The sequence below is a fragment of the Oncorhynchus nerka genome, linkage group LG16 (genome assembly GCF_034236695.1).
Source record: "Oncorhynchus nerka isolate Pitt River linkage group LG16, Oner_Uvic_2.0, whole genome shotgun sequence".
Classification (NCBI taxonomy): Eukaryota; Metazoa; Chordata; class Actinopteri; order Salmoniformes; family Salmonidae; genus Oncorhynchus; species Oncorhynchus nerka.
This window is the reverse complement of record NC_088411.1, coordinates 50,224,471-50,240,460: the sequence shown is the minus strand read 5'-3', so window position 1 is coordinate 50,240,460 and position 15,990 is coordinate 50,224,471. Positions and strand designations below refer to the sequence as shown.

General features: G+C 29.2%; 1 protein-coding gene across 1 annotated transcript in view; it reads left to right on the top strand.

Annotated features, from left to right (window-relative positions):
* The first annotated feature begins 297 nt into the window (after positions 1–297).
* Positions 298–15,990, top strand: part of LOC115124607 (AT-rich interactive domain-containing protein 4B-like) — a 292,870-nt gene continuing 277,177 nt past the window's right edge. The window contains 2 exon segments of the mRNA XM_065002341.1: positions 298–496; positions 6,153–6,206. Coding sequence (XP_064858413.1) covers positions 6,201–6,206 — 6 coding nt within the window. The 5' untranslated portion in view covers positions 298–496; positions 6,153–6,200.

The window sequence follows — 15,990 nt, the reverse complement described above, 5'->3', positions numbered from 1 at the left end:
GGCACTCAACAACCTCTTTCGAGTGCTCCTCGGAGGGAATTGTGGGAGTTGTAGTTTTTTGCATCGTTTCTTGTCCGTATCTGCACAGCCTATGCAGGTGTAAATAACTCCTGTATGACTACATCTCCCACCTACACACGCCGTTATTAAAGAATACTGAAAACGTTTAATCGAAAAAACAACAACATCCAATCATACAAGCTAAAGGGCGGCAACCATAATGTGTTGTCCAATGAGGGAACATATTGAAGGCCGTAGGCGGGTTGAGGAATCCGCCAGTCCTTTTCAGAACGGGGGGAGAGCATCACAGAGAAAAGCGCTCTAGCTTCGGATACCGTGTTCGACTCGGACCAATTCACATCCCAACATCAACCAGAGCAGAGGTCAGCGGACCAACGCATACAACCTGGGAAATTGGGGGATTACATTTTTAAAAAACGGATTCCTCTGGACATTTCCTTCGTCGAAAGAAGACCTCATCAAATTGACTTCATAGGTAAAGGGATTGTGCTTTTGCATGCTTTAGGACAATGAAACATTTAACTACATTGAATGTCGATGTCTGAAAGAAAAAAAAAAAAACAACGGATTCAACTGTGATCAAAATGAAACGAGAGTAATTGAAACATCAATCGTGAAAAATGTTATCGTAACTCTTAAATGCACACACGGTTAACCTAACCATTTCCTCTGTGTATCCGTTTTTATTTTATGAATAGCGTAACAGTTATAGTAAACCTCGTTTCAGCATCTCTTACTTTATTTCATTACTAAACAATGCGGCTTGTTAACGTTATTCATTGTATCCCGCGCTGTTCTCGACATGTTTCACAATCGCACTGAAAGGATCACTTTCTACCGGACTAACAACCGACTGTTGTTTTGGGCTTGAAAACACTACGACCACTTTGTTGTGTTTGCTTGGTAGCTCGTTAACTGGGAGGACACGCTGCCAGGTCCGAGCTGGTCCTTATGTAAGACTGGCTACATGGTGATGGAAGTATTTTCCCATGTATAAATTGCCTCTTGCATCGACTTCCAATCGGTATCTGGAGTTTCACATCCAGCCGGCTGGGAATCTGAACTAGGCTACATTTATTTTGTTGCCTTGATTTTAGCGCAGAAACAATGTTGCAACTGAATCAAGTCTCTGTAGTCGCAGCTCGACACATTGTAATTTACATGTTCCTCCTCATCGAAGGGATTGTCGTTTTTTGTTGCCTGATAATTCCGGGTAGACACTTCCCCTGCCTGCCCGCGCCTCTGTCAAAAATGGCCCAAAACGAAGTGAGCAGAACAGAAATGACAACCCAAAGACGGTTATCGCGGATCCGTTTTCTTCGCTAACCCATCCGAGCTGCAGTGTGCGACAAGTTGCAGGGACCAGGGACATATTGGACGTGCATTGACATGTTGAGACAGCTTGCTGCTTAACGTCGAGCTGGGGGAAAGGATTGGACCTGCGGTGTTGTCTTTGGGTGACATTGTAGCCATCGAGATGACTCCAAGAGAAAGGGATCTATCGAGCCTCTTAAACAGTGGCTTTATCCTCGGAGAGTATTATTTGTTTATAATTCCGTGTTTGAAACTACTTTATTGGGCTTGACCTTGTTGTCACATGTGTTTCTTTGTCAGAGAGGCACACACCGATGTCCTCGACCGCCACAGCAGATTTGTACAAAAACAGATCACCGCTCGCACAGACTTGAGTGAATAAAATCTGTTTTCAATAGTCCCGCAGCACTGTTACTTTCAATGACTTTATCGTGCTTTGCTGTCATTGAAGTGGAATGATTCGTGTCAGTTCTTGGTTAGTGTTGTCGAGCTTAGTTTTATCGCACTATTTGGCTACGGATCCTCGGTGGAGAGAGCTGGGTACGGTCGGGTCACCCACTCGAATAATGATGTCTACCCTAGCACTTTGTTCCCGATGTCCAACAACAATGTCACATTGAAGAGATGATTTAAAGAAGCGCAGGTGAATTCCGACTTTTTAAAAATACACATTTCCGAATGTGATGATTTGTGCACGTTACCTGATTTCTCGACTGTTAAAAGTGTTTCTGCTGTGTGGCAGACTGGGCTGGCAGCGACTGAAATGGCGTCATCCAACGCCGAAGAGACATTGCAGCCTCCCAGTTCCCTAGATATCAAGCAACTGTACTTAACTCTCACCGCATGGTTTTCAGTTTGGGGCATTTCTCAGATCCGTGGTTCATTTGTAACTTTTGTTCAACGACCGGGACTGCTGGGTGTTAATGTTATCGAACGGTAGGTTAGTGTGGTGTTACTGTTTGTTCTCGGCTGTCTGTCGCCATAGAAAAGCCCCAGACTAGACTGTGGGAGGATACATGGTCTTTACATCCACGTCTCTAACGTGTTGTAATTGGAACGATCAGTTTACTACGTTCACAACAAGAATGAAAAGTAACGGTGCCAACGTTGTCCGGTTGAGTAACGTCAAGACCTGAAACGCCCTTTTCCCTGATATCATGACTCTCCTGTGACTCGATCAGACCTCTCTGATTGCTTGTTGTGTAGGTAGTATTGTGTGATTTAGGTTGTAAGATGCTTATGGAATTTCGAGTAACGATTCATTGTCATGCAAATGTCACAAATTGTCTTCTTTTTTTTTTTTTGTTCAAATGCTTTGACATTGTAATGTGTAATAATTCCACGACATACCTAATGAATAAAACACAGCGTTGGTGACAACACTGTCTTAAAAATGAATGGATTTGACCGCTGGGAACTTTTAGAAATGAAGCTTCTCCTCCCGACCGTGTCGTTCTACTTGTAAAATGATTACCAACTTGACCCACTTCAGCTAAAAAATATGAGGCTACGCTGAACTGCTATTGTGGAAATTAATATATTATTAATATATTATGACTATATATATATATATATATATATATATATATTTTAATTATATGATGACTGTCACTGTGTGTTCATTAGCATTTTGTACACTAGCCTGAGTGCCAGTCTGCTTGTGCCATCATGCAAACCATGTTTGGCGTGACAATAAGTCAAGGATTTAGGCACAGACTGACACTCAGTGCTGAGCTATTAGTGCTTTTTGAGGCTGGTTCGGTTTCTGTTTAGATTATTGTAAAATAATAAATCATGTTTTTTTGATTTTGGCTTCTATTATTATTTTAGACATTAAATGCTGTAACAGAATAAAACAATTCATGAAAGTCCCATGATGGTAGACTGCCCATGACTAATTTATTACTTAACGATCAGTTATTCATATTACATTACTTAACACATTTCCGTTGAGTATATTACATGTATTTATTTTGATGACATTTTATTCCAAGTCTCTATATACAGTTGAAGTCTGAGGTTTACATATACCTTAAGCCAAATACATTTAAACTAAGTTTTTCACAATTCCTGACATTTCATCCTAGTAAAAATTCCCTGTCTTAGGTCAGTTAGGAACACCACTTTATTTTAAGAATGTGAAATGTCAGAATAATAGTAGAGAGAATGATTTATTTCAGCTTTTATTTCTTTCATCACATTCCCAGTGGGTCAGAAGTTTACGTACACTCAATTAGTATTTGGTAGCATTGCCTTTAAAATTGTTTAACTTGGGTCAAACGTCTTGGGTAGCCTTCCATAAGCTTCCCACGATAAGTTGGGTGAATTTTGGCCCATTCCTCCTGACAGCGCTGGTGTAACTGAGTCAGGTTTGTAGGCCTCCTTGCTCGCATATGCTTTTTCAGTTCTGCCCACACATTATCTAAAGGATTGAGGTCAGGGCTTTATAATGGCCACTCCAATACCTTGACTTTGTTGTCCCTTAAGACATTTTGCCACAACTTTGGAAATATGCTTGGAGTCATTGTCCATTTGGAAGACCCATTTGCGACCTAACTTTAACCTTCCTGACTGGTGTCTTGAGATGTTGCTTCAATATATCCACATAATTCCCATTGCCATCTATTTTGTGAAGTGCACCAGTCCCTCCTGCAGCAAAGCACCCCCTCAACATGATGCTGCCACCCCCGTGCTTCACGGTTGGGATGGTGTTCTTCGGCTTGCAAACATCTCCCTTTTCCCTCCAAACATAACCATGGTCATTATGGCCAAACCGTTCTATTTTTTTGTTTCATCAGACCAGAGGACATTTCTCTAAAAAGTACAATCTTTGTCCCCATGTGCAGTTGCAAACCGTAGTCTCGCTTTTTTATGGCGGTTTTGGAGCAGTGGCTTCTTCCTTGCTGAGAGGCCTTTCAGCTTATGTCGATATATTTCCCATGATGTCAAGCAAAGAGGCACTGAGTTTGAATGTAGGCCTTGAAATACATCTACAGGTACACCTCCAATTGGCTCAAATTATGCCAATTAGCCTATCAGAAGCTTCTAAAGCCATGACTTCATTTTCTGGAATTTTCCAAGCTGTTAAAAGGCCCAGTCAACTTAGTGTATGTAAACTTCTGACCCACTGGAATTGTGATACAGTGAATTATAAGTGAAATAATCTGTCTGTAAACCGTTGTTGGAAAAATGACTTGTCATGCACAAAGTAGATGTCCTAACCAACTTTCCCAAACTATACTGTTAACCTCTCTGGTACAAGTGGGATGGTAGCGTCCCACCTCGACAACAGCCAGTGAAATTGCAGGGCACCAAATTCAAAACAACAGAAATCCCATAATTACATTTTCTCAAACACACAAGTATTATACCCCATGTTAAAGGTAAACTTCTTGTTAATCCCAAATGTCCGATTTCAAAAAGGCTTTACAGCGAAAGCACACCATGCGATTATGTTAGGTCAGCGCCTAGCCACAGAAAACCATACAGCCATTTTCCAACCAAGGAGAGGTGTCACAAAAGTCAGAAATAGCGTTAAAATTAATCACTTACCTTTGATTTTCATCTGGTGGCACTCCCAGGACTTCCATGTTACACAATAAATGTTTGTATTGTTTGACAATGTCCCTCTTTACGTCCAAAAACATCCGTTTTGTTGGTGCGTTTTAGTTCAGTAATCCAAAGGCACAAAGCGGGCTCTCAACATCCCAGATTTCAATAAAAAAACAGCCATACAAAATAACAGCACATCCTGGATGGATTTTCCTCAGGTTTTCGCCTGCCATATCAGTTCCGTTATACTCACAGACATTATTTTAACAGTTTTAGAAACTTCATCTACCAATTATATGCATATCCTAGCTTCTGGGCCTGAGTAGCAGGCAGTTTAATTTGGGCACGCTTTTCATCCGAAATTCCGAATGCTGCCCCCTACCCCAGGGAAGTTAACAAGACATTTGTGGAGTGGTTGAAACACTTAGGTTGGAGTTATTAAAACTTGTTTATGTAAACTTCCGACTTCAACTGTACCTGCTGCCTTTGCTGTCTGACAAAATCCTTGTTTTAGTAGTTCGAAGTAAATAAAGCATTAATTTGACTGCTGAATACCAACTATCAATTTACCTGGATCATGTATTTTCAGGTTGAGAAACAACTGGTCTCTAACCCCCTGTCTCCATGTCTGCCCCACATAGTGCTGTGGACTGGATAAGTAGGTGCACAATGGCTTATGGACATAGTAGTTTAGCACAGAAAATGTGCTAATTAACTCTGTAGAATATTGGCCTGTTTGGAACTACAACTCCCTACTACATTTTATTTTTATTTTTTAATGTAACCTTTTTAACTAGGCAAGTCAGTTAAGAACAACTTCTTATTTAAAATGATGGCCTACCGGGGAACAGTGGGTTAACTGCCTTGTTCAGGCTTTTACCCTGTCAGCTCTGGGATTCGGTCCAGAAACCTTTCGGTTACTGGCCCAACTCTCTAACCACTAGGCTACCTGCTGCCACCGTTCGTTGCATACATTACACAGTTCAGGCTTGAGCTGATTCGTCTCTAGAAAAACTGCATTGATCTCACAGAAAAAGGAAATGGAATTGAAATAATTGAACCGTCGTCAGTATATATATATATATATATATATATATTAAACCCCTGCATTTTGGTTAATCGCTCAGCACTAGTACACAATTCTTCCAACACAGAAAGCTATTACACCCAGTGTATTATACAACGTCAATGGATGTCAGGGAAAACGGTGTCATGAACAGACCTCAGATTATGCCTGACTGACAGTTTCAAAACTTCATTTTCAGACACAGAATCATTACGCTGGTCACCCAAGAAGAGCCTAGAGGACTGGGATGAAGGTAATACAGTCCTTTACACATGATTTATATGATTACTCCTGTGTTGATCTGTCTTCCCTTCATAGCTAGCGAGGGGGTTGAAGACAGACTGATAAGTGTTTTATAGTGTAGACTCACTGGAGAGGTGGAGCACCATGCCCTAACCCCCTAACCCTACCCCTCTCCCCTAACCCTATCCCTCCCCATGTCACCAAGCCCATTAACCAGAACCCCAGGCGTCTCATTTAACCAGAACCCCAGGTCTCTCACTTTCCCCAGAACCCCGGGTCTCTCCTTTCCCCAGAACCCCGGGTCTCTCCTTTCCCCAGAACCCCGGGTCTCTCCTTTCCCCAGAACCCCGGGCCTCTCCTTTCCCCAGAACCCCGGGCCTCTCCTTTCACCAGAACCCCGGGCCTCTCCTTTCACCAGAACCCCGGGCCTCTCCTTTCCCCAGAACCCCGGGCCTCTCCTTTCCCCAGAACCCCGGGCCTCTCCTTTCCCCAGAACCCCGGGCCTCTCCTTTCCCCAGAACCCCGGGCCTCTCCTTTCCCCAATCTCTAGGCTCAGGCTTCTCCCATTTAGACCCCTGTCTGCTCCCTGGTCCCTCCTCTCCTTCTCCTCCAAGTCAGGTTCAGAGTTGTGTTGTGATGGAGAGGTGTGGTACTTACTGAAGACTGGCTGTGGCATCTCACTATTCTTTTCTGCTTCTGCTCTGCCTGCCTGCCTCCAGCCAGCCTTTCTCTCTCTCTGCTTTCCTTTTAAGAACACTTATTGACAAATGTGCCTTTGCTTTAAAAAGGTCTTGAAACATAAGTTATTTTACAGAACTGTTTTTTTGAGGGAGGTGGAGTTAATGAGGAAAGGTTTTCACGATGGTGTCCGTTTTTACAAAACATTGGGTGTAAAATTGCAAATACCTATAATAAATCTATATTAAGTCTTAACTTACTGTGTTGATGTTTGAGTGTTAATTTTTGATAAATAGCATGAGTGGAAATGAGCCTTGTCCCCAGATCTTGGTGCTGTTTTGCTATTGACTATATAGGAGTTGGTAAGGCAGCATAAACAGATCTGGGACCAGGCTCAGGTTCAGTCTGCAGTAACATGCAGTGCAGACTGTGTGTTCATAAACAGATCTGGGACCAGGCTAGAGGGGAATCACTTCTTCAAAGCCAATCTGGCAAAGTGAAACAGACCAAGTAAATGTTTTCCTGTTTGTTCGAAAAATTCCTAGTTCTAATTGTACACTGCAAATTAGTCATGTTTCCAAAGTAAATCTGGTTCTGCAACAAGAGGTTCAGTCTGCAGTAACAGATGTTAGTTCATCTTTATAAGTGTAGGTGTGCTGATTAACTACAGGGTGGATGCTTAGGCCCCTGGTCTGGTTCCGAGTTCAGGCCAAACTTGTGGTGTATCACTGGACAGAGGCTTCCAACTCCCTTTACATTCCTGGCAGGCCCCTGGTTGACTGGCCACAGAGCCCCTCTTTCTCCAACCCGCATCCAACTCACACAGATTGGCTGCGGTCTACAGACAAGACAGGTTCAGACTAACCATAGTATCAAAGGACCACCCATCAAAAAAATGTTCCGTGACCCCCAAGATACAAAACTGAAAAATGAATGACATTATTTCGATAATGTTATGAACATGAACGCTGTCTGATTCAACTTGTAAAAGTTGCACATTCATTAAAAAAAAGTTCCGATGTTTAGCATCAATCCCTGCACGTGTTGGGTGATTTCCCTAGCAACGCTGTGACTACGGCAACAAGGTCTCTTTTTGTGGACACTTTCTCCGCACGTCCACCCCTGGCTGCATGTTCTGTATAGAAATATAATGAATAGAACGTGCGTCACCATTCCATTCATTGATGGCATAATTGTTGGACTGGCGGCCATTGATAGTGTACCAATGGGAGCAAAGCACAAAGAGTAAGCAGGAAGTGTACCATCAATATGTGCTGTGATTTGTAGATTCGTCTGACATTACAAAAAAATACACTCCATTGCATGAGCCACATCAGTTAACATAATTTGAATGAACATTACCATGGAAGTTGTTGATTACACTACCAGGCAGCCATTACCAGTGTACCTACGAGTTTACCAGTCACATTGCCAGATTAGAGGTTCCAAGCCTGTTCTATTCATTCTATGGTTTCAGCAAGGCGCAACAGTTTCATCACATTAAGAGTTCATGTTACCTCAAAAAGGACTCAACCACAAGAATGCCATCCCGTCTTCAGTCAGTTGTTCGTTGCAATATTATTATTATTATTATTATTATTATATCTTTATTACATTATTATATAATTTATTATCATTATTATTATTATCATCTATCATTATTATATACTTTATTATTACATCTATTATTATTACATCTATTATTATTACATCTATTATTATTACATCTATTATTATTACATCTATTATTATTACATCTATTATTATTACATCTATTATTATATCATTATTACATCTATTATTATTACATCTATTATTACATCTATTATTATTACATCTATTATTATTACATCTATTATTATTACATCTATCATTATTACATCTATTATTATTACATCTATTATTATTACATCTATTATTATTACATCTATTATTATTACATCTATTATTACATCTATTATTATTACATCTATTATTACATCTATTATTATATCATTATTACATATATTATTATATCATTATTACATCTATTATTATTACATCTATTATTACATCTATTATTACATCTATTATTATTACATCTATTATTACATCTATTATTATTACATCTATTATTACATCTATTATTATTACATCTATTATTACATCTATTATTATATCATTATTACATCTATTATTATTACATCTATTATTACATCTATTATTATATCATTATTACATATATTATTATATCATTATTACATCTATTATTATATCATTATTACATCTATTATTACATCTATTATTATATCATTATTACATCTATTATTATATCATTATTACATCTATTATTATTACATCTATTATTATTACATCTATTATTATTACATCTATTATTATATCATTATTACATCTATTATTATTACATCTATTATTATATCATTATTACATCTATTATTATATCATTATTACATCTATTATTATTACATCTATTATTATATCATTATTACATCTATTATTATTACATCTATTATTATTACATCTATTATTATATCATTATTACATCTATTATTATATCATTATTACATCTATTATTATATCATTATTACATCTATTATTACATCTATTATTACATCTATTATTATTACATCTATTATTATATCATTATTACATCTATTATTATTACATCTATTATTATTACATCTATTATTATTACATCTATTATTATTACATCTATTATTACATCTATTATTATATCATTATTACATCTATTATTATTACATCTATTATTACATCTATTATTATATCATTATTACATATATTATTATATCATTATTACATCTATTATTATATCATTATTACATCTATTATTACATCTATTATTATATCATTATTACATCTATTATTATATCATTATTACATCTATTATTACATCATTATTACATCTATTATTATTACATCTATTATTACATCTATTATTATATCATTATTACATCTATTATTATATCATTATTACATCTATTATTACATCTATTATTATATCATTATTACATCTATTATTATATCATTATTACATCTATTATTATTACATCTATTATTACATCTATTATTATATCATTATTACATCTATTATTATATCATTATTACATATATTATTATATCATTATTACATCTATTATTATATCATTATTACATCTATTATTACATCTATTATTACATCTATTATTATTACATCTATTATTATTACATCTATTATTATATCATTATTACATCTATTATTACATCATTATTACATCTATTATTATTACATCTATTATTATTACATCTATTATTATATCATTATTACATCTATTATTATTACATCTATTATTATATCATTATTACATCTATTATTACATCATTATTACATCTATTATTATTACATCATTATTACATCATTATTACATCTATTATTATTACATCTATTATTATTACATCTATTATTATTACATCTATTATTACATCTCTTATTACATCTCTTATTACATCTATTATTATTACATCTATTATTACATCTATTATTATTATATCATTATTACATCATTATTACATCTATTATTATATCATTATTACATCATTATTACATCTATTATTATTACATCTATTATTATATCATTATTACATCTATTATTACATCATTATTACATCTATTATTATTACATCATTATTACATCATTATTACATCTATTATTATTACATCTATTATTATTATTATCATTATTATTACATCTATTATTACATCTCTTATTACATCTCTTATTACATCTATTATTATTACATCTATTATTACATCTATTATTATTATATCATTATTACATCATTATTACATCATTATTACATCATTATTACATCATTATTACATCTATTATTACATCTATTATTATTACATCTATTATTATTACATCTATTATTATTACATCTATTATTATTACATCTATTATTACATCTATATTATTACATCTATTATTACATCTATTATTATATCATTATTACATCTATTATTACATCTATTATTATATCATTATTACATCATTATTACATCATTATTACATCTATTATTATTACATCTATTATTATTACATCTATTATTACATCTATTATTATATCATTATTACATCTATTATTACATCTATTATTATATCATTATTACATCTATTATTACATCTATTATTATATCATTATTACATCATTATTACATCATTATTACATCTATTATTATTACATCTATTATTATTACATCTATTATTACATCTATTATTATATCATTATTACATCTATTATTACATCTATTATTATATCATTATTACATCATTATTACATCATTATTACATCATTATTACATCTATTATTATTACATCTATTATTATTACATCTATTATTACATCTATTATTATTACATCTATTATTACATCTATTATTATATCTATTATTACATCTATATTATTACATCTATTATTACATCTATTATTATATCATTATTACATCTATTATTACATCTATTATTATATCATTATTACATCATTATTACATCATTATTACATCTATTATTATATCATTATTACATCTATTATTATATCATTATTACATCTATTATTATATCATTATTACATCTATTATTATTACATCTATTATTATTACATCTATATTATTACATCTATTATTACATCTATTATTACATCTATTATTACATCTATTATTATATCATTATTACATCTATTATTACATCTATTATTATATCATTATTACATCATTATTACATCTATTATTATTACATCTATTATTACATCTATTATTATATCATTATTACATCTATTATTACATCTATTATTATATCATTATTACATCATTATTACATCATTATTACATCTATTATTATTACATCTATTATTATTACATCTATTATTACATCTATTATTATTACATCTATTATTACATCTATTATTACATCTATTATTATTACATCTATTATTACATCTATTATTACATCTATTATTACATCTCTTATTACATCTATTATTATTACATCTATTATTACATCTATTATTATTATATCATTATTACATCATTATTACATCTATTATTATATCATTATTACATCTATTATTATATCATTATTACATCTATTATTATATCATTATTACATCTATTATTATTACATCTATTATTATTACATCTATATTATTACATCTATTATTACATCTATTATTACATCTATATTATTACATCTATTATTACATCTATTATTATTACATCTATATTATTACATCTATATTATTACATCTATATTACTACATCTATTATTATTACATCTATTATTACATCTATTATTATTACATCTATTATTACATCTATTATTACATCTATTATTACATCTATTATTATATCATTATTACATCTATTATTATATCATTATTACATCTATTATTATTACATCTATTATTATATCATTATTACATCTATTATTATTACATCTATTATTATTACATCTATTATTATTACATCTATCATTATTACATCTATTATTATTACATCTATTATTACATCTATTATTATATCATTATTACATCTATTATTATTACATCTATTATTACATCTATTATTATATCATTATTACATATATTATTATATCATTATTACATCTATTATTATATCATTATTACATCTATTATTACATCTATTATTATATCATTATTACATCTATTATTATATCATTATTACATCTATTATTACATCATTATTACATCTATTATTATTACATCTATTATTACATCTATTATTATATCATTATTACATCTATTATTATATCATTATTACATCTATTATTATTACATCTATTATTATATCATTATTACATCTATTATTATATCATTTATTATATCATTATTACATATTTATTATATCATTATTACATCTATTATTATATCATTATTACATCTATTATTACATCTATTATTACATCTATTATTATTACATCTATTATTATTACATCTATTATTATATCATTATTACATCTATTATTACATCATTATTACATCTATTATTATTACATCTATTATTATTACATCTATTATTATATCATTATTACATCTATTATTATTACATCTATTATTATATCATTATTACATCTATTATTACATCATTATTACATCTATTATTATTACATCATTATTACATCATTATTACATCTATTATTATTACATCTATTATTATTACATCTATTATTACATCTCTTATTACATCTCTTATTACATCTATTATTATTACATCTATTATTACATCTATTATTATTATATCATTATTACATCATTATTACATCTATTATTATATCATTATTACATCATTATTACATCATTATTACATCTATTATTATTACATCTATTATTATTACATCTATTATTATTACATCTATTATTATTACATCTATTATTACATCATTATTACATCTATTATTACATCTATTATTATATCATTATTACATCATTATTACATCATTATTACATCATTATTACATCTATTATTACATCTATTATTATTACATCTATTATTATTACATCTATTATTATTACATCTATTATTATTACATCTATTATTATTACATCTATTATTATATCATTATTACATCTATTATTACATCTATTATTATATCATTATTACATCATTATTACATCATTATTACATCATTATTACATCTATTATTACATCTATTATTATTACATCTATTATTACATCATTATTACATCTATTATTACATCTATTATTATATCATTATTACATCATTATTACATCATTTTTACATCTATTATTACATCTATTATTATTACATCTATTATTATTACATCTATTATTATTACATCTATTATTATTACATCTATTATTATTACATCTATTATTACATCTATATTATTACATCTATTATTACATCTATTATTATATCATTATTACATCTATTATTACATCTATTATTATATCATTATTACATCATTATTACATCTATTATTATTACATCTATTATTATTACATCTATTATTACATCTATTATTATATCATTATTACATCTATTATTACATCTATTATTATATCATTATTACATCTATTATTACATCTATTATTATATCATTATTACATCATTATTACATCATTATTACATCTATTATTATTACATCTATTATTATTACATCTATTATTACATCTATTATTATATCATTATTACATCTATTATTACATCTATTATTATATCATTATTACATCATTATTACATCATTATTACATCTATTATTATTACATCTATTATTATTACATCTATTATTACATCTATTATTATTACATCTATTATTACATCTATTATTATATCTATTATTACATCTATATTATTACATCTATTATTACATCTATTATTATATCATTATTACATCTATTATTACATCTATTATTATATCATTATTACATCATTATTACATCATTATTACATCTATTATTATATCATTATTACATCTATTATTATATCATTATTACATCTATTATTATATCATTATTACATCTATTATTATTACATCTATTATTATTACATCTATATTATTACATCTATTATTACATCTATTATTACATCTATTATTACATCTATTATTACATCTATTATTATATCATTATTACATCTATTATTACATCTATTATTATATCATTATTACATCATTATTACATCTATTATTATTACATCTATTATTACATCTATTATTATATCATTATTACATCTATTATTACATCTATTATTATATCATTATTACATCATTATTACATCATTATTACATCTATTATTATTACATCTATTATTATTACATCTATTATTACATCTATTATTATTACATCTATTATTACATCTATTATTACATCTATTATTATTACATCTATTATTACATCTATTATTACATCTATTATTACATCTCTTATTACATCTATTATTATTACATCTATTATTACATCTATTATTATTATATCATTATTACATCATTATTACATCTATTATTATATCATTATTACATCTATTATTATATCATTATTACATCTATTATTATATCATTATTACATCTATTATTATTACATCTATTATTATTACATCTATATTATTACATCTATTATTACATCTATTATTACATCTATATTATTACATCTATTATTACATCTATTATTATTACATCTATATTATTACATCTATATTATTACATCTATATTACTACATCTATTATTATTACATCTATTATTACATCTATTATTATTACATCTATTATTACATCTATTATTACATCTATTATTACATCTATTATTATATCATTATTACATCTATTATTATATCATTATTACATCTATTATTATTACATCTATTATTATATCATTATTACATCTATTATTATTACATCTATTATTATTACATCTATTATTATTACATCATTATTACATCTATTATTATTACATCTATTATTACATCTATTATTATTACATCTATTATTATATCATTATTACATCTATTATTATTACATCTATTATTATTACATCATTATTACATCTATTATTATTACATCATTATTACATCTATTATTATTACATCTATTATTACATCTATTATTATTACATCTATTATTATATCATTATTACATCTATTATTATTACATCTATTATTACATCTATTATTATTACATCTATTATTATATCATTATTACATCTATTATTATTACATCTATTATTATTACATCTATTATTATTATATCATTATTACATCTATTATTATTACATCTATTATTATTACATCTATTATTATTACATCTATTATTATTACATCTATTATTACATCTATTATTATTACATCTATTATTACATCTATTATTATTACATCTATTATTATTACATCTATTATTATTACATCTATTATTACATCTATTATTATATCATTATTACATCTATTATTATATCATTATTACATCTATTATTATTACATCTATTATTACATCTATTATTATTACATCTATTATTATTATATCATTATTACATCTATTATTATTACTTCTATTATTACATCTATTATTACATCTATTATTACATCTATTATT